At 32.9% G+C, this 23,726-nt stretch overlaps 1 protein-coding gene across 4 annotated transcripts in view; it reads right to left on the bottom strand.

Moving 5' to 3' along the window:
- Nucleotides 1-23,726, bottom strand: part of CSMD1 (CUB and Sushi multiple domains 1) — a 1,052,894-nt gene that overhangs the window by 14,526 nt on the left and 1,014,642 nt on the right. For 3 of the 4 annotated variants that reach the window (XM_064412130.1, XM_064412133.1, XM_064412134.1), the window contains 11 exons: nucleotides 22,606-22,779; nucleotides 18,846-19,028; nucleotides 16,585-16,761; nucleotides 15,450-15,629; nucleotides 13,965-14,138; nucleotides 12,849-13,022; nucleotides 10,367-10,440; nucleotides 7,280-7,391; nucleotides 6,056-6,235; nucleotides 4,357-4,401; nucleotides 343-504 (listed from right to left, as the gene is read on the bottom strand). In XM_064412130.1, the coding sequence (XP_064268200.1) occupies nucleotides 343-504; nucleotides 4,357-4,401; nucleotides 6,056-6,235; nucleotides 7,280-7,391; nucleotides 10,367-10,440; nucleotides 12,849-13,022; nucleotides 13,965-14,138; nucleotides 15,450-15,629; nucleotides 16,585-16,761; nucleotides 18,846-19,028; nucleotides 22,606-22,779 (1,635 nt within the window). The remainder of the gene's footprint in view (nucleotides 1-342; nucleotides 505-4,356; nucleotides 4,402-6,055; nucleotides 6,236-7,279; nucleotides 7,392-10,366; nucleotides 10,441-12,848; nucleotides 13,023-13,964; nucleotides 14,139-15,449; nucleotides 15,630-16,584; nucleotides 16,762-18,845; nucleotides 19,029-22,605; nucleotides 22,780-23,726) is intronic. The other variant, XM_064412131.1, reaches the window with a different exon arrangement.

Consider the following 23,726-nt stretch of genomic DNA (forward strand, 5'->3'; position numbering starts at 1 on the left):
AGCTTTCCAGCCTTACAATTAATATACCTACGTACACTTTTTCTGCCACTTCAGTATTTCCTGTGACTTCAACACACCAATGCTATCTAACAGTCTGAAATGAATAAATACCTCAATATCTATTTGAAATATAATGGCTTAAATAGACAGGTGACTGCACATGAAGTGACAGAAGCCTGTGCAGACCATTTAATTAAAAACTTTATTTTTGCAAAAGAAAATTATTTTTAGCAAAAATATAAAGTTTTTGTTTCATTTTCCATTTGAATGAAAATGCATCAAGACTGAACAGATTAAAAAAAATATCATAAGAACTTCTTTAACACCAAATTCTGAACCTACCTGATAGTTTGAGCTGTATGTTGGATGCCTCAATGAATGTGGCATTCACTTTGCTGCTTGTAGTATTGAACCAATCAACAGTGAGAGTTGCAGGTTGTCTTTTTCCTAAATATTCATAAAACCCTTTCCACAGTGAATTGATAAAAAACACATCTGAAGGAACTAAATAAAAGTGGAGGAGGGGGGAAAAGAAAAAAAGGAAGAAGTAAACTACAATGAAATAACAATCTTTCTAGCCATACTTATGCTCATAATTTTTCAGACAATCAATCCACTGTTCTAAGGAGGTATTATAGCAAAAATCTTAACAACAATACAGACAATATATCTAATAACCTTTCCACACAATTGCCTATAATATACTACACCTGTCCATCATGGTATATGTTCTTAAATAGCCTCACAGTTTACAGCTTGTGTGATTCAGTGAATGTCCTCAAGACTATGGAAAACAATGGACTCTTCCCATAAAGTCCTGTACGTTAAGGTATGAGGAAAAAAAGGTATTCTGAAGCCAGAGATTCCTGCAAGGAAATACTGTCTTAAGCCATCCCTTTCGTTTCATGGATCTATTGAAGCAGCACTGTGATTTTGAACTGACTATCGAATATTCAACTGAATTGACTGAATTTATGGTACAGTTTTATCAGTCATTTTTAGACTTCAAAGCTTTTTTCCATACAATATTAGTGCACCTATGAACAGTGAAGTTTTCAAATAATGAATTTTTTTTTATTATTCAAAATAACCTGCCATTTTTCACCAAGTTCATTTTGAACTATCTGAAGTAAAAATCCTACAAAAAGAAGCATGAATTATTGGAAGTATATGCATTTGGATTATTTATTTTATGTGATTGGTATGTTTCAACTTTATTTGGGCATTAGATGTCATATTTTAAATCATTTAACTAACCACATCATAGCTTGACAAAATGACAGCCCTGGTAAGTATTAAAATTCACCTTCACTATCCATTGACTACTAAAAATGATACTTTCTAAATAACTAAAGACTGACATAAGAAGTGTTTCCACAGTCTTATTAAAATCTTAAAATCTTAAATTAAATAACCCCCTTTTTTTTTTTTCCATTTTGTCAAAGGTTAAGCACATATAAAGGCAGCTGTCTTTACTGAAGGAAATATATCAGTGCAGGTATTATCTGTATCCAATTTTAAAAATTCCATGGATATTGCCTTCTCTACCTAATCACTTATTGCAAAAATGAATCAAGAAAGAAACCCAGGGCAATAATACTTGACATGCAAAACATCTGAAAATCAGAGAGCTAATTAGCTGTTGAGTAAAGAATAAATAACTTCTTCCATGTCTTTTGCCTTTAAGTTGTGCAAAAGTCACAAGCACATATTCAAGCTCAGTGTGGAATGACTCAAAAATATCATTGCATGTTATTGGGTCTATCACTGGATTCCCAATGAGCAGGGACTGATTAAATAGCTCTGAGTGTAATGGCTCTGAATAACTGAAAGTGTTCTATTTCCAAACTAAAGTCAGTGGGGCTTTACACAAGGTTAGCTCAACTTACTATCAAAAATCTGCAGCATTACAGTTCAATTGGTGTATCACAGTCCTTAGAATTTGTATAATTTCTGCAAATATGTGGATTCTGTAAGGATCTTTAAACTCTTCTTTCTATGCATTTCTAATTTTTGCTAAATAGTGGCATAGCTAAATTTGAAACATGGTATTCAAAAAAGAAATATTACAATTATTTTTACTTGCCTATATTTTTAACCAAAATTGTGTGTCTGAAATATTCTTATGAAGGTGAACACCCAGTATTAGTGGTATGAACCAGAGAGGTACTATGTAAGACTTTTATAAAGGACACCATACGTTTATGAAGGACTCCATCCCTTCACCACATTCCAGCATATTCAGTACATAGTTTATTTAAAACTCTATCAATAATAGATGTTAAGCTTTGCAAAATAGTACCAATGACAGTATTTAAGAGTTTGCACTTGCAGATGAACAGAATCAGTAGGGGCAAAAAATTGTATTACTACTTCCCCAGCCATATTTTTTTTAAATGTTAAAATGCAAGTGCTGCAGTCACCAGGCATGCTGTTTTGGAGAGGCTCTGAGACCATTGTACTGAACTATTACAAGGTCCCACCCCCTGTGGGCAAATCAAAAATGAGTAGGATTAACTGGCTATTAGTATTCCAATACTGCACCGACTGCACTGATTGTTCTCAGGACATGGCAACTGGGAAAATCCATGGCTACTCATTAAAACAGCTTCCTAACTATTATTTTGAAGACTATACAAAGCAGTGAGAATAGTGGAAACCAAACAGTAACATAGTTCTTAATTCTCACATGGATATTTTAAGAATTCTTTAGTTGCATCTTATACTCAGTCATGTGAAAATATTTACTATTGCTTATAAAGACATTAACTCTGCCAAAAAAAACCCCAAACAAACAAACAAAAAAAACCTCTCAGCAAACCAATAAATAGAACTTGCATTCAGCTGTCTAAAGGCAAAAAAACAGTACATGAATCAATTCTGTTATGGAAACTGTAGTTTACCAATTTTAACTTAATTCTGTTCAAAATACAGATAGCAGCAAATCAAATTGTAACAATAGTCAACATAACAAGGCAAAAAAGCATTTCAAAATACCTAATGAAATATAACAATAAGAATTAACAATTTTAAAAACATAATAATACTGCAGAGCTGTTTTTTGAAAACCACTTAAAACATTTTCTTCTTAATTACGGTTATTTGTTACAGTTTCACTTTTCTGTTTACTATTGGCACTTTCAACAACAGCATTGAATTCTTTTTTAATAGCTTTTAAATAGTACTGATAAAAACTAGTTATAAAGGACATGATATTGTGTGAATTGGTACTGACACTCTGTATGGTGAATATATTTGGAAACTAGGTCTACATTTTAATTTGGCATTGAAACTTCAAAACCTGTGTGGAAGCAGATTAATGTATACCTTAAGTTTGGTGAGGTGAAACCTCCAAAGAAAGAAGACTGTATTATATTGATTATAATGAATGAACACTATATCCTGCATTATTGTGAGTCTGTAGAAATAATGCATTTCAGAAGAACTCATTTATGGATTCACCTGACACTCTCATTAATAAACTCTCCAGGAAGGTTAATTATTAGCAGAAATACCTTTTTATCCCATCTACTCTACAGAGTCATTCTGTGAATTACCATGAGTGTGAATCATTAATCTTATTTTCCCTGCAGCTTTGCTAGAAGTAAAAATACAGAATTGCAAGCTCATTTATTTTGTGACAGCTCTGCTTATTGTTGAATAAGTTAATAAACAAAATTAGGACTTTCATTTCTGAATGAAGATTTCTCAGTTGCATTTGTCTATTTTATCACTGGCAGGAGGAATAGGTTAACTGCATACATAACTCGTGTTCATGAGGTGGCATAAAAAAGAAACACTAATGTTTGCCTGCCTTGCCACATGCCTGCTGGTCCACACTGTTTTGGAAACCTTATCTTGGAGTACATGGAGAGTTTATGTGAAATGATGGCCAAGAATATTTCCAAAACTGATTTTGGGGTGGTTTTTTTTATATTTCTTACAACACTTGCAGTATGAAGGGCAGAACTTTGAAACTAATCCCTGCAATTATAGTACACACTGATTATAAGGCTCTCCATTATAGCAATCTCTGATATAAAACTACATCAAACCTGAGGTCTGTGTATATAAACTTCTTTTGTCTGTTTGAGAAGAGATTTTGTGCAATTCACAAAATTGGCACTATAGCAATTTTAAAAAAGTTCTTTGTAAAAGAACTAGATTCTTGACTTGATCCTTTCATTGACTAGATTTCACATGTCACCTGTTATTATGAAAGACCTCAACATTTGTATTCCTTGGAGATTAGTAACAAATATTTCACTAAAGTATTGGAAATAGTTTTATTATCCATAACAATCTTGGTTGTAAATCAATTTAATTTATTTAGGTCTAAAGCTCTTGTATACAAACCTGGAGTTTTAGTTATTGTTTCATTAACTTCTCTCACTCCTTTACCTAAAAGTAAAAAGACAAATTATCATTTTCATGAACATATTTGTGTGGTTTTTGTACTTTTTAATAAAATGTTAAAACAATACCTGTTGGATGCAATCATCTTTTATCCAATAGAGTCACTTTAAACAGAAATAACTTGTCTTGAATACTTTACAGATTTAAACCTATCCACTCGCACAAAAATATCAGAAAATAATTTAGGTAGTTAACATTTTTACTGTGGAAAGTTGTCTGACTAGCTAAGTATCTCATACATTTAGGGCTAAAATGTTTATATCAGTCCCAGTGCTATAAAAGAGAGCCTTATAGAGGGGACAAATACTATATCTAATTATGAATAATAATATTTTAAATATAGTAAGAATTGTGTTAGGAAAGACTGATACATTTATGACACAAACCAGCAAGAGCCAGATAGCTTGAGTCATATTACAGGATCAAATATATATCACGGGAAAGGGTCATAATTTTTGAATTAAAAAAATGTAATTTGTTATATTTCTGATACACTTAGCAAAGTAATGTCCATTGAGCCTGATCAAGTTCTGGACTCATCATTCGGCATATTAGAAAGGATAGTGTCCCATTGAAGGACTTGGTCTTGGATATTGGGTTTCTTTTTCTCTTTAGGAGCAGAAATTCACTAATTAGACTGATCACATGCCAAGAAAGCACAAAAAGTGTCGGACACTCAATGAGAATTGCACCTAAAGACTGTAACCCAATCTTATAGAAATCTTTACTGCATTTTTATCTTCAATAAATAAAATAACAAAAAAAAAACCACTCAAAAGATAATTTTTCTTAAATTAATAATTATTCAGTATCTATGAAAAATCATACTTTAGACACAGAGAATAAAGATAAATTCTAATATGTCGATCAAATGACAATGCTGAATCAAGGAAGTCTGCCCTTACACTAAAGAAAAAGAAATATTGCTCAAACATCAAAGCTATTCAGGACATTTTGATATATTAAAATTAAAAATCATACTGCAAAAACTTTCCCATGGCATCTTTTTTCTTCCATTCATATTCTAAATATAATTTTATTTTATTTATAATAATTGAGAACTAACAGATGTTGATTTGCATGCAAAAAGAAAATTCAGACCTCATAACTGTATACTTGGATTTACTCTAGAAAACTATATGAAAGTTACACTGATATAGAGGTGGATTATAGTGCAGAGACTTTTTTCTTTTTTTTTTGTTCATTTTTATTTTATAATATTTCCTTAGACTAAAAGTATACCTGCATTAATCTAAAAGCTAGAATATTAAGTAACTTTTCTTATTCTTATAGAGAATTATAAATTAAGCACTGAATACATTGAAATACTATTTAAATCTGTGACATAAATATAAATGCAGCTAAAGTAGTACTCAGTATTGTTTAGGTTGTGTTTGCTGTTGTTAAGGCTAAACATGTATGTGTGTTTGTGCACTTGCACACCTTTTCCTCTTCCATGAGTTCTAGATGTTATGTTCACTTCGATTTTTTCACTGTTTCTTTCATAAAATAAAAGCTGTTGTTCCATGTGTGTCATTAAATAGTAAGTGAAAAAAATTAATACTAATAAATAAAACAAAAATTTCAGAGAAAATTAATTCAAACCCAGTAGGATCCAAGAAATTGAGTAGTTACTTACTTTTACAAATAGGTGATTTTCCTGTCCATTTCATATCTGGTTTACATGTCCGATGCTCTGATCCACCAGCAAGAAAAAATCCTGGCTGACAGGTATACACCAAAGTATACCCTAAAGTAGGAAGATCTATTGCTTTCACATCTACATGGGCTGGTGTTTCTGGCTGCCTGCAAGCATGAGCTGCAAAGGGGTTTTTACAGTTAGAAAACACAGTGGTAAGCAGTTCCCATAGAATAAGACAGTCCAATTTGAAATAAATGCATGGCAACTCTGGACAGTTTTTAGTAATGTCAAGTAGCTATTACTTGTAAAAGTAACACTCACAGTGTATAGTTTCATTACTGTGGGGTGGAAATGATACTATAATGTACTTTTAAAGAATAAACCAAAATCAAATCATGCTTTGAATCAGAAAACAGTTAAAAGGAGGGGAAGCACATGCCATTGTACGTGATGCAATGATTGGTCCTGTGAATTATTGTACTGTACAGCTACACTCTCTGTTCTGAAAATTAGAGTGGTTACTGTGATAAATAAATGCAGTTCAATTGAAATAAAGGTTCCACAAGAATGTTTTGTCATAGGACATTGACTATAACAGCTTTAGTTACTCAGTATGCTTCTTTCTTTGTACCACATGGTGTTCATTTATAACAATCCAAAGATAATTTAAAACAGGATAAGAATCTAAGGTCATTGTAACAAATTACTTTTAGCTTAGGTCAGTATACTTTAATACAATAGTTATTTGATGTCCTTCAACTCACACAGAGCTATAAGTAATTTGCATAACCATGCATAGCCCAGAAAAGATGGGTTTTGCTGAGTTCTAGTTTATGATTCACAAAATATTAGGCAACAAAATAGTTCCATGCATATTTCAGTCACTTTCCATTATTTATTAATCCACTACAAAACAAAAATATTTATAGCTTAATTAAAGAAGCTAATGCAGTAGGTTAACTATAACATATTTTGAGTATGACTGATAGAATTATTGTGAACTTCATTAAAAGTATCTTTAAAATCTTCCTTCAAATTAATATCCCAAATACATCTTTGGTCTTTGAATAGGGAACAACAAAAAATAAAACACTTAAAAATATTTTTTAAATAAAGATACTCATCCTTGTAGCAAATAATTTGTCACGAATTTCCACATGCACCACTTTGTAACTCTTAAAATTGCACACTGTTCTAAGTTAGAATAGAAACCAGACTTACGGATGCATTCGGATTGTATGCCACTCCAAGTTAGGTTAGCAAGACAAGAACGAGTGGTAGATCCCTGGATATGATAACCTTTCCTGCATCTGAAATAGACTGTGCTCCCAACCTAAGGACAAAACCAGAATGTTAGACAGAAGAAGGATTCATCACGTGTAGTCAGATATCAAGAAGTGGTAAGTTAATACAGTTTTTTTTCAAAAATAAAAATGCCTACTTTTTACAGTTTCTAGTTACACTTTTTTTTTTTTTATTAATGTGATGAAATAGTTGAGTAATTGATTCTTTAATGATCTTATTTAAAAACTATATGTGGAAAATATTGACTGTTCACATGGAAAATAATTATATTAATTATTTTCTGCTGATTGGCTTTTCAGTGTGAGAGAAGCAAACAAAATGCCTGAGATGTCTCTCTTTCCTGTACATCACTGCATAATTTCAATAGACCATACAGTCACTTTCAAAGACTTTTCATTGTGTGATTTGACTAAGTATGGGGTTTTTTGAATGAAAGGCAAAAAATGGTGAAGAACTGTTTCATCTACAAATATACTCATTAGAGAAAACTCCAGGTGAAAACTTCTTACACTGCATTTATTACTATTAAGTTTTATTTAAGATGTTCAACTAGCAGAGTGAAGTCCTGGAAAGCCTTTCTATGGTCAAATGTGATATGACCTTTCTCAAAAGAAAAGATAAAAACTGAGAAAATGCTCTTTAGATTTCAACTATGAATAGAAATGCATGAAAACTACAAACAAAATTGCAGGTGAGAAAGAATTCCCTTAAGAGATGAGCCAGAGATTGTGTGGAGAGTTCTAGAAAAATGAACTTATTGATGGTACTGACAAAAGTAACCAGAATGTAACTCCAGGCCAAGTTTTTAATGATATGGGGCTAATCAGTAAATAATTACTTTTGTTTTGGATAAAAAATCTTGTCAAAAATAAGTAAATAAATAAATAAATTAGACAAAATTGACATTATTGGAAATTATATTACTTTAATAAAGTAACATATTGCACAGACAAGTTGCAAATGAATAGTGATCAATGTGTATTAGTAAGAGCTTGCAGTCATAGAATCTCTGCACTGCAAATGTCATAGGACTTCAATGGAAATTAAAAATTAGCATTTTTAAAGTAGCTATCTGCTATCTATACACTTAATTATGTAAAACCTGCTTATCATGACAGGTGTTGAGCACATGCACACCATTTCTCCAAGAAGTAGCTTGGGAAAATCACTGGTGTTTTTATAGGTCGTATTAGTGATATGGCTTTGTAAACTTATGTCTTTCTAACTATTTTTAAACATATTATTCTCTCTATCCCGTCAAGGACAGACAGTATGTCTTTCACAGGGAGTAGAACAGTATGGCTGGTCGTGAGTCTCAGTCAACTTACTTGTGCCAATTCTGCTATCTATCTATTATATCAGTAATAATGAGATGCAAATCTTTTCTCGGTGCTCCAAAAGATCAAGCAAAAAGTAACAGAGGTTCAAGGTAGTTAAAGAGTTATACTGCTTTTTCATTTTAGTGGTAAAAGTTAAAAGAAAAAACAGCACAATCTTTTTATAATACTTGGATAAAAAACATTGGGGGCATTTGTAAGTCACAGTGTAGGGAAGCACAAAATACAAGGAGTAAATGGGGCAAGACATGATGCTGGTAGATGGGAAAACTCTACAAAGATCTGCTGCCTGTCATCACATAGTTCTATAATGAGGAAAGACTGCTGAAAAGTGTTTTATAAAAGCTTGGCTATGTAATACAAACAGGAAGCCCACAAATAATGTATGAAAACCCCCAAAACAATCTAGTTCTGTAGCCACTAGAGAGAAGTCTCTCTGAGAGTGAAGACATACCAGAGAAAGGCTTAATAGTGCACAACAGAGGAAGGCCTACTATGGCCTCTAGAGGTGAACGGCAAGAGAAGATCATATAAGTCTACATAAATATGAATAACAGACAGTAGAACAGTGATTTGGCCAGTACAATTATTAAAGACAATTATGAGGCAGATAAAAAGGGGAGAAAAAAGAAAAAAAAACTGTTAAAATAAGGTGCAAAGACTGGAGCTGTTTTTAAAGAAAAAAATGGGGGCAGGTATAGGATCAAGATGAGACATCAGAAAGGCAACTGCACCTATTACTGGAAGCAGAACTGCTTCGGGTAAGGCCATAAGATGTGGCTCAGGGAGAAGTGCCTCAGTATCTGTGAGCCAGGCAGGAGCACAAAGTAAAGAAAAGAGCTTGAAGCCACAGCAACAAAAGTCAGAAAAAAAGTAGGAAAGAGAAGAACCAGAGGAACTTACAGAAAGGACGTTGTGGAAAACAATTCTACTAATTTGGTCACAATGGGCACACTGCCCTAGGCTCAGAAATGAGCAGCAAACCAAAACAGAGCTTATTTTAAATTTCAGTCACACATATTTATACCTGAAAGATCTATCCACAGAAAGTTTATCAGTCTATATAATGACTGTGGATTGGTCATTGTTGCATCTATGGTTATTTTCTCAGTCACTTTTCTGCCTCTCACTCGTTAAACTAACAACGTGTGAGGAATTTGGAAATTATAGAAAGGCTATTCATCACAGAGAACCTGAACACAACACAGAATAATTTTATCTTCTCTGACTGAATAAAATATAACATAAATTTCTAATTTAGTAAAGCCACTTGCTGACTTTTTTTGTCAAGGACTACATGGCCATTGAATCACACAGGTCTTCGGTTGTTAGGTATTTACTGACTATTCATCAATGTATGAAGGAATTATTATCATAAAGTAAGGTAATTATATTATGTCATATCATATTAAGCAATCAATTTATAAATAACCCTCCCTACTGAAGTCTCCTGAAGGACTGAATGCATGATATATTGCAGGGTTAGAAATTCTTTCTTTAAGATGAATATTTTAAAAAAGCTTGGCATGAAAAATGAGTTTTTATTAAAAAGAGGATGGAAATTTCTCAAGGTTTGCATCAGACATTGTTGCTCATTAAATTTCTTATGTAATTATTAAATACAATTTCATTTTTAAAAGCTAATAAATAATAATTTTAAAATTACCTCATAACCTCTGGAACTATTTTGTATTCCAAAATGTGGAGTACCAGGGTCTGTACATGTATTGTGAGCTGGATCTAATGCAAAATATGAAACACAACACATATTATTATAGTATGAAAAAAATACTCTAAAACTGTTTGCAAAGATTAAATCATTTCATCAATGTCAAGCAATGACAAGAAGTCAATCTTTAATTGAACGTTTGTTTTTCTATATAGTACACTAGTATTTCCAACTAAATTACTAGATATATCATAGTAATTTGGTTCAGCACATTGTCATTATTTTAAAAGGTTTTTGCGGGTATTTCTGGAAGTGCAGACTTTACAGTTAGTGTTGCATTAATTTTTAGCAAACTTATCCTTTTAAATGTCTTTGAATCCACAGCATATTTCACTATTTACAATGCAATTGGAATATATAGAGAAATCTTCAGAAATCTTTATATTTTCTTTATTTCAAATGAAAAGCTTAATGATAATTATTTCTAAAGAAAACCACTCCCAAAATAAAACAACCAAAACTCCTCAAAACCAAATAATCCCACAAACTAAAAACCCCAAACCCATAATCAGCCTGCTTTCTTATAGCAAGAAAATACTTTTTATTTTTGTACAGGCTTTTTTTCTATGCCTCAAAGAAAGCAAGTTTCTAATGAAGCATCACCTCAGATGCTGCTGGAGAATAAAATTCCCTCCATGAAAAAAACACATGCCAACAAATTAAAACTAATTTTTCCGATTCATGAGAGTAATTTAAAGCAGCCTGGAACTATTTTTTCATTTAGTAATGCCCATATTCTGGTGGTGGCTTTGGAGTTGCCCTGTCATATCCACCAGTTAGACAGCACAGAACTTTATCCAGAGAATTTTTCTGTAGTCTGTGATTCTCCCTTGGCAACTGAGTCTGCTGTGTGCTGACATTGAATTATGCAGAACACATCTTGTGACTATACTTCATCTGTAACAATTTTTAGTTTTCTGTAGAGCAAAAATTGAACTTATCATTTACAATAACGGGATATCTCATTTCACTCTTGGCCAGCTCCCATTTTCAATATTGACCATCAGTAGAGCATAAAAATTCGACTGGACTGATATTTACCAAAGGCTTCAAAAGTTAGGTGGATGTTGACCTAAAGTGTAAGAATGAAAAGCAAACATGCTCCTGATGTTAAGATGCTTGAACAGCTCAGGAACTCTTTAAAAATTATCAACAGCTGGAATTCTACTCCTAAAAATAGACATGAAGCTGAATTGAATTTTTAAGATAGGTTTCATCTGAAGAACCCAAAGCAAGACTTCACAAAGTATTCTGAAGAAACTATTGCTACCCAGAAACAGAAAAGCTTCCACTATATGCTTTTTCTCAGATCTAGTTCTAGATATTGTTCACCATTCTTAACTTTCCTATTGCTTAGAAATTTTATCTGTAAATGTGTTAGATGATCTAATATTTTCCTTTTACAGTAACATAAAAACCATGATGTAAAATAAAAACTTATATCTTTGATGCACTACTTTCCATGTGCTTCTATATGATACTATATAAAATATAAACAGAAATGTGATTATTGCATTTTAAAAGTTGATTCTTTGCATCGGACCTGAAAAATAGCTTTTTTTTAAGCCTTCTTGCCTCTGTAGCAAAATATAGGTCTAAGACGATTGCCCAGTTTGCAAAAACTATGGCGAGAAGTTTTTAATTAATACAAAATAATTCTGTTGACTGTTATGTCTTCATTTAAAAATATAGTCTGCTTTCAATAATCAAGATTACAACCTTTTTTTCAGAGTTCCTTCACCCAGCCCATATCTCAGCCACAACAAAATATATAAACAGCCTACAATCTACATCTGAATATGTTTGTTTAGAAATATCAAAGAGAATTTTTTATTATAAAACTAAACTAATTTTCTCTAGCAAGTCACCCCAAGTGGAATCAAATTCTGATGTCAGTGGGAGTTAAAGGTGTCAATCTGATTGATATAACATGCTAAAAGCCTACCAGTTGCACAACAGTCAATGAGAAACTGAGAGTATTTGGGAATTAATCAGAATTTCAAAAGATCAGAGATGTACAAGCCATATTCACAAAGTCAAAACCAATTTGATTTAGGATTGATTCTGAAAAATGCCTTTAACTCTCCAGTGACAGAATCTGGTCTTTAATCTGCCACAGTCTTCTGCATATCCAAGAGATTCTAAAAATAGATGGAACAAATTTATGCATTTGTACTTATTGATGTTCTGCATTTAAAGCAGACAAACAATCATGTAAATATACAAATTACTTCATATGTGATTGTGCTGATCCTATAGTATTTATACTCAAAATATGACCTTATTAAACTAGTTATTTTTACATTACATAGATCTTTTCTATACTTGGATAGCTAATTGCTAGATTTATGGTAGTGCAACAAGTGCAAGTTAATCAAGAATATTCTCAGTAGAACATGCATTAGTGGTAGTTTATTACCAATGCATGTTGGCTGAATTCCACTCCAAGTACCATCTGCTTGACAGAATCTTCTTGAAGAGCCTATCAGAATAAAAGGAGGTCTGCATTGGAAGCTAACTTCAGATCTGTAGGTGAAACTTTTTCCATTAAGGCGTCCTTCTGCTGGAGTACCAGGATCACCACAAAACACAGCTGATACATAAAAATGAAAAGAGAAAAAAGGTATTAAAATCTTCACATGCTTTAACCTGAAGTATTCTACATTTTTTTATGTGCAAGGCAGGCATACTGGATATGAGTGCAAATGCTACATTCATTTATCTGTCTAGGACTGTAGATCTCCTAAATTCTTGACAATTTATTTTAAATTGTCATTGTTATAGCTGTTGTAAGCATAGAAATGAACCTGGAAAAATAGAGCTTTTAAGTGAGATATTTAAATATTGATTGGATTTCGATGACAAAATAATCTCCAAGTAGACAACGTTATATTGCAATGCTTAAAAATAAAACCCTTTTTTCACACCTGACACATTCAAATGAGTAGGTTGGAAATTTTTGCTTTAATTAGATAAAAGGAAAAATGTTTATCAAGGTCCTAACAAGATTTGAAGCATTCAAAGAGTTGAGTTGACAGATTTAGAAAATTATGAAAAATAAATACAAGCAAGATATGAGGGTATGTACTCGCCTTCAGAAAGAAAAAATTGCTTAGAAAGGCTATGAGCTATGAGCTTAAGTGTTAGCATCCTTGTTTTCACCTGTTAATGGAAATGGAAACAGGGAAGAAAAACAGGAAAGTATAAGGGAATATTTCAGCCATGCTCACCACAAGTCAAATTCAGAATATCCAATAGGATTACCAGTAAGGCAAATGGTGATGAGTGAAATTAACTAACAAGAGATGGGGGTGACTTTTGGGGAAAGGAATAAGATTGTAACCTTTAATGGGCACAGCCCCTCAAATTTCATAAAAAGGTAAGCTTTTTGGTACAAGAAAGGAGAATCCTGCAGTAATTCATATATTACCTCATGTAGCTGAATCCTTTTTAAATTGTGATTCTGTGACTGTAGCCCAAGACAACTGATTGTAGCTTTGGTGAAGCCCAACACAACTGTACCCTGAAAACTTACGCAAACATTGTGGGATGTCTCCCCGCCAAACTCCTCGCCCTTCACAGGACAGAATGGCTGTGTTGGACAGCTGATAGCCTTCTGCACAGCTGTAACTCACACTAGCACCCCAACGATAGTCAGATCCTTCCACTTTCCCATACAGTACTGTTGGAGGGGGGCCACAAGTAATAGCTGTGTCAGAAAAGAAAGGTTACCATTTCAAGAATTTATAGGGTTTAGGAATATGTGATACAATACGCATTCATACATTAAAATCTAAAAGAAGGTATTTCAGACTATTGTTCCAACAAAGCATACCTGTGTTGACAAAGCAGCCTGTAATAGACAGAAAACTAATTTAAAAACAAAAATAAAGGCTCTGGGTTTAGGAAGTCCCTGAGTATTAGGTTACTAGAAGCCCAAAGAGTCCATAGCTACCTAGTTTCATATTTTTTCCCTACATATTCATTACTGATTATTTTTGGCAACAAGTTACTAGCTAGGTAAAGGTATTCAATAAACATTATTTCTTTGAATAAATAAGTGTTTATGATTCTAAATTTCTAAATATTTGCATTTTGTCTTAAACTAATTTTGCAGCATTTTTTAATATGACTGTTCATTCACCTGCTCATTTTCTGAGGCTTTGCACACACAGTGGTGATTAATTTTATTGGTAATTAGGGGCTTAGAAATTATTCTGATGTTTTTCAACTTCTGATAAGAGTGCCCAAAATGATGAAATCTGGAATGTCCACATTTACATTTACATATAATTTCTTTTAACAAAGACCACAACAATAAAATCACTCAGGCAGTAATTCTGATGGCATAAAAATGCAGTCAGTTGAATACATATGCCAAAATTTAATTAGTAGGCTAGACTTAGCACAGTGAAATGGTGGTAGGTGAGTTGGCAGCCTAGGCCTTCTATAAGCAGAAGATGCCCTAGGCTGTTAAATTTACTCCCTGGGCTGCTGAAGTTGTTTTAACAATTTTCACCAGGCTGCCTTATTTGTCTTTCAGCCTCACCTCCACTATGACCTTCCTGCTAGCACTTGTAATTAGCTATTTGTGAAGCATGTTTTTGGCTGTTTATGGTGACTACACTATTTCAACAAGGGAATCTTTTACAGAAAGCTTGGTTTGCAGAATCCTGTTACAGAATTTTTTTCTATCCAATCCAAGAGAAATAGGCCAAAAAGGAAAACAGGTACTACATTCATATTTTTTTAAGCTGAGCACTCAGACAATCTTTATTGCAGCGTGATTTTCTACTTTAGTCAATAATGTCACTATTTTGACTGCTATTCTATCACAGCATATGTGTTAAATAAATATAAATTCTACAGAAATGCTTAGCTAATTTTTTTAGTTGCATTTGGAACAGTAATTTTTCCAGAGAATATTTTGGGGATTTTTTTAATAAATAAAGACATCAGTTAGTGAATATCACATATGTGTCAAAACAGTACTTGTAAACAGTTAAATTTGAAAGCTCACCTTTGCAAATTGGTTTACTCTGGTTCCAAGTGCTGTCTTTTACACAACGCATGGTAGATGAACTTGCAGGTTCCATCAGATAGCCTGGATTGCACTGATAGCTGACTGTCTTATTAAAGGTAAAATCATTTCCAAACTGAATGCCATTTGCTAATGCACCTGGATCCCCACAGTTAATCACTAGTGAGGAAAAGAAAAAAGGAATTTTTAAAAAATATATATATAACCATGCATACCTAATGTCCTTTCTTTTAGTTTACAATACAAGAAAAGATTTGTTTCTGTTAAGAAAATTATCTTTCTGAGGAATTTCAATAGCACGGACCAAATATAATTTTCCTTTAACACAGCAGCCTCATCTGGCATGCTCTACAGCTCCTGCAGACCACTGGTGGTCGTTTTGACAGGACGTTTTCTGTCTTCATACTGAGATCTTTGTCACATCAAGCCTGAAGTTGATGGTGGAATGCAATTCCAGCAGAGTTATGGAATACCTCTTTTTTCCCCCTTTTATATACTTCTTTTCTTTTGTGTGTGTGTGCATATAAAAATACTGATATATTGTGAGTCTGGCTTTGTCAGTGAAGCCACTAGCCCTGCTTGCCTTGTAGCACTCCTCTGGTCCCTGCTCACCTTACCTGATGGAATAGGCCAGTCTTGCTGCTCCCTGATTCTTGGTCCTTAGCAGAATGCTGATTGATCAATTCTGACTCATTTGGCTTACAATAAAAACTGGCACACTAATGTATCCAATTACACAAAAATTTGATTTTGAGCTACCAGAACTTCCTCCTCTAAACATAAGCCGCAAGGAAAAAAAAAGGAAAAAATGCTAAAGGAAATACTAAAGGAACAGCTAAATACAACATTATTCTAAAAAATATTAATATCATCAAATTGACATTTCTGAGGTTAACAAATACAATAAAGTTACCTATGCAGCCATCCTAAGATAGTTCTGGAAGCACCTAGCATGTATTATAGGGGCATATACCTTTAGATATTTAAAAATATTCATGTATTAAAGACAGGAATGTGGAAAAATATATTTTATCAGTTAAAACAATAATTTTCAGTAGGAAGGCTGGATGACTTACTATGATAATGCTTTAGGGGAAGAAAATTTGTTTCTGACCTGTGCAGTCTGGAGCAGTGCCAGTCCATGTCCCATTAGCAGTACAATGTCTTGTAGTCAGCCCTGAAGTTTTGTAACCTTCCCAGCAGGCATAAATGACTGAGCTAGAGAATAATATTCCATCAGTGTAAATTATCATACCATTGGCTGGTGTGCCAGGGTTCCCACAAGATACAGCTGCAAAGAAGAGATTTTGAAAAAAAAAAAAAAAAAAGTAGTTTGATGATAGGTAACTAACTGGGATAAAAAAAAAATAACAACTAGGTTAACAGCTCATCTTTAAAAAAAAACACCTACAGCAAATTTTACTGAGAAAATATGTGATAGGTATATTATTGAATTAACATTTTATTTCTATTTGTTAATATTTTTTTTCTATTCTCTTCCTCTCTTCTGGTATCTTCTTTTTCAATTGTAAAAATGCGTAAATAGTAAATTTTGACCTTCTTGTTAATTTATTTTTTGAATCAATAAAAGAACATTCTGTATTGCCCTCCATATCTTTTGGGCATCTATATCAATTCTTTAAAGCAATAATTATGTTTCAGCTTCATATGTCCAAGATTTGACAACTGCTTAACTTGATTACTCTGATTACATGTTGGGGTTTTTTGGAAGGTGAGGTGTTTTCTTTTTCCCCAGTGGGACAACCAATCATTAGAAGAATTTGGGTATTTGTTTTGAATTTTCCTAACAATTTTTCTAGCAAATCCAATCTTTTGAGACCCCCACCTAGAGTACTACATCCACCTCTGGGGTCCCCAGCAGAAGAAAAACTTGGACCTGCTGCATGTGTTGGATGGCCCTCAACATAGTAGTTATAATCTAATAATTAAAATAAAGCAGTGTTAGGTTTTGTGATTAAAACAAATACAATTTGCCAATTAAAAATTTGTCTACCATTTATGTTTGAAATAATGCCTTAATGCTTTTTTAAAATCAATTTTTAATCACTTTTTACATTTAAAAGTTTCAAATAGTGAAGAAAAAAATTCAAGAGGTTGTAACTTGAACTTGCAGGAATGAATAGATGTTCTCCTCCTAATCTCATTGTTATTTAGAATAAAAAGGAAACAACTGAAGTACTATAAAGAAATAGTACTTCAGAAATGGGGAAAAAAGAGGTTTTTTTCTTGTTTTTTTTTTTTTTTTTTTTTTTTTTTTTTTGTGAAAAGACAAGGTTGAAGCAAACACTATGATTAAAGCTGGAAAAAAAGCAGCATTTAAAACACTGATAATTGTCACTGACTTCTGCTGTCCTACTACAGTTAATGTCTTCATGTAAAATAGAAAGAATATTGCAAAACATCAGTTTTCTGCTGAAAATACTGATTCAAATACTGATCCTGTGCCCACTGCCATTTCTATACAGTTATGATGCTATCTGCACTGACAGAAGTTTAGTCCATGCTGAAGAATACTGCAAAATAGTAATTGTTCTCAGAATAAAAAGTGTGCAAAAAAAAATTGTAACAAATATTTTGTTCTATCTTCCATTTTATCATGTTGTTTAGGAGACAACAGATACTACAGGATCCATCAACTCTGATGACTTAGATAAAGCAATTTTTCAAACATTCTCAGAAAATGAGAAGCCATTATAAAACTGAATTTAAAGTCTTATATTACGGCTTCCCAATTTCAATTGCACAAAATTGTAAGATTTTTTTATTATGTTTTTTATCTTATTTTAAAATGTGATTTCAGAAATATTTTGTTGCATTTCTTCTAACAGAGAGAGCATAAAAATATCTCATTAGAAAATAGTCTAACTTCTGTTGAGAAATATGCATTGATTTATTAATTTATACTTAATTTATATATTTATTTATGCAACTTTATTTTATGATTTATTCAATCCCTGATGCATAGATATTACATAGAAAGAGAAGATGAAAGTATTTTATTATTACAAAACAGATGACAGATTTATTTATCACTCCATTTTCATATCTTCAATCAAAATCGTTTGTTTAACATTTAACTCAGGTGTCTATTATTTATTTTCAGGCTAATTATTTTTTAACCAAAATTATTTTCTTCACAAAATTCTTATAAATATATATTTCAATTCTTCAGCAGTTTGTATTTACATTTTTAAGCTAAACATTAACTGCTTGTAAGCATTTTTATATCACCTTTCTGCAGAATGTTATGAAAGCATATTTCCGCCTAACAAAATTTTAGGTGGAAAATCAAAGAATAAAAAGTGATTTGGAAGTGTGTCAATAGTGTCAAAATGCCAGTGTATCAATACCTACCTTCACACACAGGCTGTATACCTGACCAGGAGCCATTAAGCAAGCATGTTCGCTCTGCAGACCCTCGCAGCTGATAACCCATCTCACATGAGAAACGTAGCAGACTTTTTGTTTTGAACTCATCCCCTAGTCTAGACCCGTGAGCTGGTACTCCTGGATCATCACAAAAACCAGGATTATTTCCTGCAAAATACAATAGGCACAATTATTGGCAGGGACATTATGTGCAAATGCAGCAGCAGTGAAACTACTCTCTTGTGAATAGAGCTACTGCTTTGTATCCATGCAAATACTGGTTACAAATTTAGAAGAGAAAGAATGTATTACAAGACAGAGCTCTCAAAGATGTCCTCATAAGTCTGATGAATCAGTCAAGTGCTTTATCACATAGAGCGGCTGCTAAAGAAGATACTACCCAAGATGATTAAGGAAACATCATCTCAGTATCAACCATTTATTATAAATTTTTGTATAAAATTGTATATTTCCTAAATCCTTTTGTGTCTACATTGCAGTTAACAGCAATATTATCCTTTGTTCTCCACTTTCAATTATATGCTTAAACCCAAATTCTATTGAAACTATAGGTTTTGATTTTGGGCTTTGATTTTATTTTTGGGGTTTTTTTTCATTTTTCAAAATACATGTAAATAATAGTTTTAAGTCTGTATATTCTTAAATGGGTTTTTCTTCATAGGCATCTCTCTAATATATAAGATAAAATCCTAAACAAACAAAAGACAACACCAACTTTTTGGAGAAAACTCAAATATTTCATTTAAAAATGAAAATTTTCTTATGTCAGAAAGCACAATTATGTGTCATAAGGTTTTAATAATAGCAAGTAAGAGTGGATACAATCATGATTTCACATAAAAGGAGGCCAAGACAGTTCCTGAATTCAAGACTAACTTGTGGGCTTTGATTGTGTTCACTTTGTTTTGTACTAGATTCTTCTAGAATACACCGCACTTGTCACACTGCCCTAGAGCAGTGTGGATTTTGGACCTAAATTTCCTGGTATAAATACATGCTTGTAAAAAGTGTGAGTGTCTTAAGTCAGCTGGTATATTCTGTCTCTCTGTGTACAATAAAACTCACTCTCCAAAATAGAGTGGCTGCCTCCAAAATGACTGTTGAGAATGATCTCCAGCACTCACAAACTTGTAAAGTATTTGTGCCTTGCTTGATGGTGTGATGGGTAAAAGTGAATCTGTTAAATTAATCTGTCTAACTTAATTTAAAGAGTATAATGGTCTCAGGGATCAAGCACTGTCATCCATGACTTATGCCCTGGCGCTGCTAAAGCAGAAATCCAGATGTGGCTTCTGGATGCTATCTGCTTCCACTTACTCTAAGACATTTCTATTCCACAGACATTTCTGTCTGCTTAAAATGTGTGAAATAACATGAGGATTGTGATTCAGGCTCCCACTGTGGCATGTTTATGCCATGAAACAGATATATCACATATACTTTGGCTTCTGAACAGCAAGAGATTTTTCAGGGCAGAATGATCTATGATTCTGAAAATTTGATGATGTCTCAGTTGCTTAGGGATTTTGCTGAGGGAATTATTCCAGATGAATGACTGGACTTTTTTTTTTCTTGGACATGCCTAGTTTTGACTTGGAGAAAATTTGAACTGGGACCATGAAATGTTTTAATCAAAGGGATAGACAACGGCAGTTGCAGTAATATGAAGGTCTAGAGCCCTTTTTATTTAGCAATGTAGAAGACTCAGTATCCATTACTGAATCATCCATTATCCATTTTTAAACAAAAATTTCAACTATTGCTTAATTCATAAGCTACAAAAGTCCATCATTGCAACAGGTCCCAGGTGAAAACAAACCCTGAGAACGTATTTCTACCGTCAGAGAACCATCAGGCATTCAAACATATATTAATATATAATAGAGAAATGAAACCCATTCTGAAAGAGACTACAGGTTTTAAACATTATATTTGGACTGTTTTTCATATCCCTAAAGTACAAAACCAATTAGAGTTCTCAGTCAGCCTGGGCACAATCACTCTTTCACTGACATTATGACAACAAATTATTCATATTGGATTTTGATGGATTAATCTCCTGAATATCTAACTTGGAAAGTGTAGTTTGTTTTACAATTCTAAATACCATAGAGAAATGAGACACCTTTTTAGGGTTTTCTTTGCCTTTTTTTTTTTTTTTGGGTGAGGGTTCATTGATTTTTTACATTGAGCCAACAGAGGGAGATTTTCATTGTCCTAGGGAATTACCTTGCTCTTGAGATGGTGACTCATTGTGATCAAAGCTAGAAAATTGAATTCTGCATCAGTAACAATATTTTAGTTACAGTAGACATATCTTCCTCACCATAAAACGTGAGTACAGGGCTCTTTAAGGTTTTCAAAATCTATCTGAAAATATCTGAAAAGTCTCAATTATTATCAATTAAAATTTCTCTCCGCTAACAGGATATTTTTCCTTGTGGTGAGAAATGTTGGATAACAGCATTAGATTGTTATCTGACTGTTCAAGTCTTGGTGTAATTTCAGATCTGGAGTATTATGCTGGATAAAAAGGCAAAAGTGACATAAATGTGAGGTTAAGATAAGCAAGAAAAGATTTCTTGCTGTGCAGTGATGCCTTTCAGGTCTAAGCATAGAGACCATGATGGCATAGAGATCTAGCAGTGTGAGAAGAATCTAAACTATTTACTTGAGCAGCAGAGAACAGAAAAGAAACTACAGTGATTTAAATTCATTTCCTTTTCTCAGCATTTCAAATTCTTCTCAGCATCCTTGAAGAATCATCCTTGCAGCTCATAAATGGATGGTTTTCACCGTTTTCAATGAACTTATTCAGAGCTTTTTCAAAGTACTGAAAATAATTCAAAGTACTTTACACTTATTTAACTTAGGTCAAATTTGAATTGAACCACATTGAATCACATCAGCCCAACAGTAGGTATGTCCAATAGTTCAAGGGAAGTTATGAGATTGTATAATGGGTAATTATGAACAATTTTCTCACTAGAAAATTTTCTTCTGAAACCATTCACATGTTTGATTTATACGTACCAAAGTGTGTATACATGTTTCCTTTACCAAAGCTATAAATATGTGGGTGTCCTTAGCAGCCAGTGCTGGCCTGAACTCTTCACTTCAACAAAACTGTGTGATGTTTCATGGCTTCTTTTAGATATGCATAGTCTAGGGACAATGAACTGTTCCTGTACTTCCTGACAGCACCAAGAACACATCAGACATTTAGGGCATCCACACATGATAATAATAATAAAGTATATTTCTGCAAGTGAAAAGAGGAGCAAAATGTACGAAGTTTACCCTAATACCTTTGGTGTGGAATTTCTTAATCTAAATTTTCTGATGTAACAACCTTTGTTTACGCATAACAGTGTCCATAAAAATATAATGTAACACATGTATCCTTTTTAAGCAAAACTTGACCAGGTCTGAAACCCTGTTTTGCTGTGTCTTCTACACAGTGCAGCATACAAGTAGAGCATCTGTCTGAGAAGGGAAGATGTGAAGTAATGACAAAGAGAATAAGATGAATATGAGAATATTTCAATAAATGGATGTGATACAGCAAAGTGGTTATTGGTGAAATGAAAATATAACCAGTTATTGGTGAAATGAAAATATAACTGGAAAATAAATAAAATTTAAAAAAATTGGCTAAAAAATGTGTGAGAATAGTCTTACTCATATGAGAAGGTGACATTCAGATAATGGTTGGTACAAGTACCTGAACAGTGAGGGAGAGTTCCACTCCAGTGGCTATCTTCTTGGCACTCCCTCGTAGAATTTCCTATGAGCCTTCGACCCCCCGTGCAAGAATAGTGAATTACGGAGCCATATGTAAATTTGTCTCCTGAAAGGATTGCATTTGCAGGTACCCCAGGATGTCCACAAGAAATGGCTAACAAAGAAAAGAACACAACTTTATGATATGTTCTCATAGCACAGAAAAAAATCTTTTAGAATCCTTAAATACAAGGCTGATCCCACAAAATATACATCTGTCTGGATTTCAACTCTTACATACCTTCAGTTTTCTTGCTGCTGTAAATGATTGATTGGTCATTTGTAAGATTAAGCACAAAACTATGTGTAAAAGTAGCTTGTTCAGTTTAGCCTTTCTCTAAAAATATATAGATTTATTTCCTCATTAATTTCTATTCGTGATCCTTCCCTACAAACAGCACACCTTGTTTTGGTTAGCAATAGAAAGGAAGACACCAAATAAGGCTATTGGTGTAAAGTGCTTTTATATTGCAGATACGATACGGTAAGTAGCTTTACCATATCTACAACTAGGTACAGTTTAAGCTGCATAGTGAAATAAATTATTTCTTCTATAATATTATTATAGCAATATGATGAGCTAGAGTGAGCAAGAGGGAAATGGCTTACTGATAATTTTTTATCATTTTAAATCATACTAATTTTTCTAAGATACAAGAAGTAAGGAACATGCTGTCACCAGTAAATATTCTGGCCAATCTAAAAAATATTATGCAGCTATTTTGTACTTAAAATTTTGTATTTTCCCTAATTATTTTACTACTGAAATGTGAATTAACCCACTTTTTCAGGTTATAGCTCTTATTGACAGACATTGAGAGCATAGGTTGTTGTGAAAAAATCAAAACAAATCTGCAGTGTGAATATTAGATAAAAAGCAGCATGAAAATATAATAAGGAAATAAATTCACCAACCCAGTGACATTTATTGTTCTGGTATATAAGTTTAAATCCATTAAATAAATAATTTTAGTAAAAGAATGCAATTCTGTAAAGCAAAAACTTTAAAAACATCTGATGTGTTTCAAATCAAAATACACTTCAATTTTATTTATTACTTCT

Source organism: Passer domesticus, chromosome 3 (assembly GCF_036417665.1).
Source record: "Passer domesticus isolate bPasDom1 chromosome 3, bPasDom1.hap1, whole genome shotgun sequence".
Lineage (NCBI taxonomy): Eukaryota > Metazoa > Chordata > Aves > Passeriformes > Passeridae > Passer > Passer domesticus.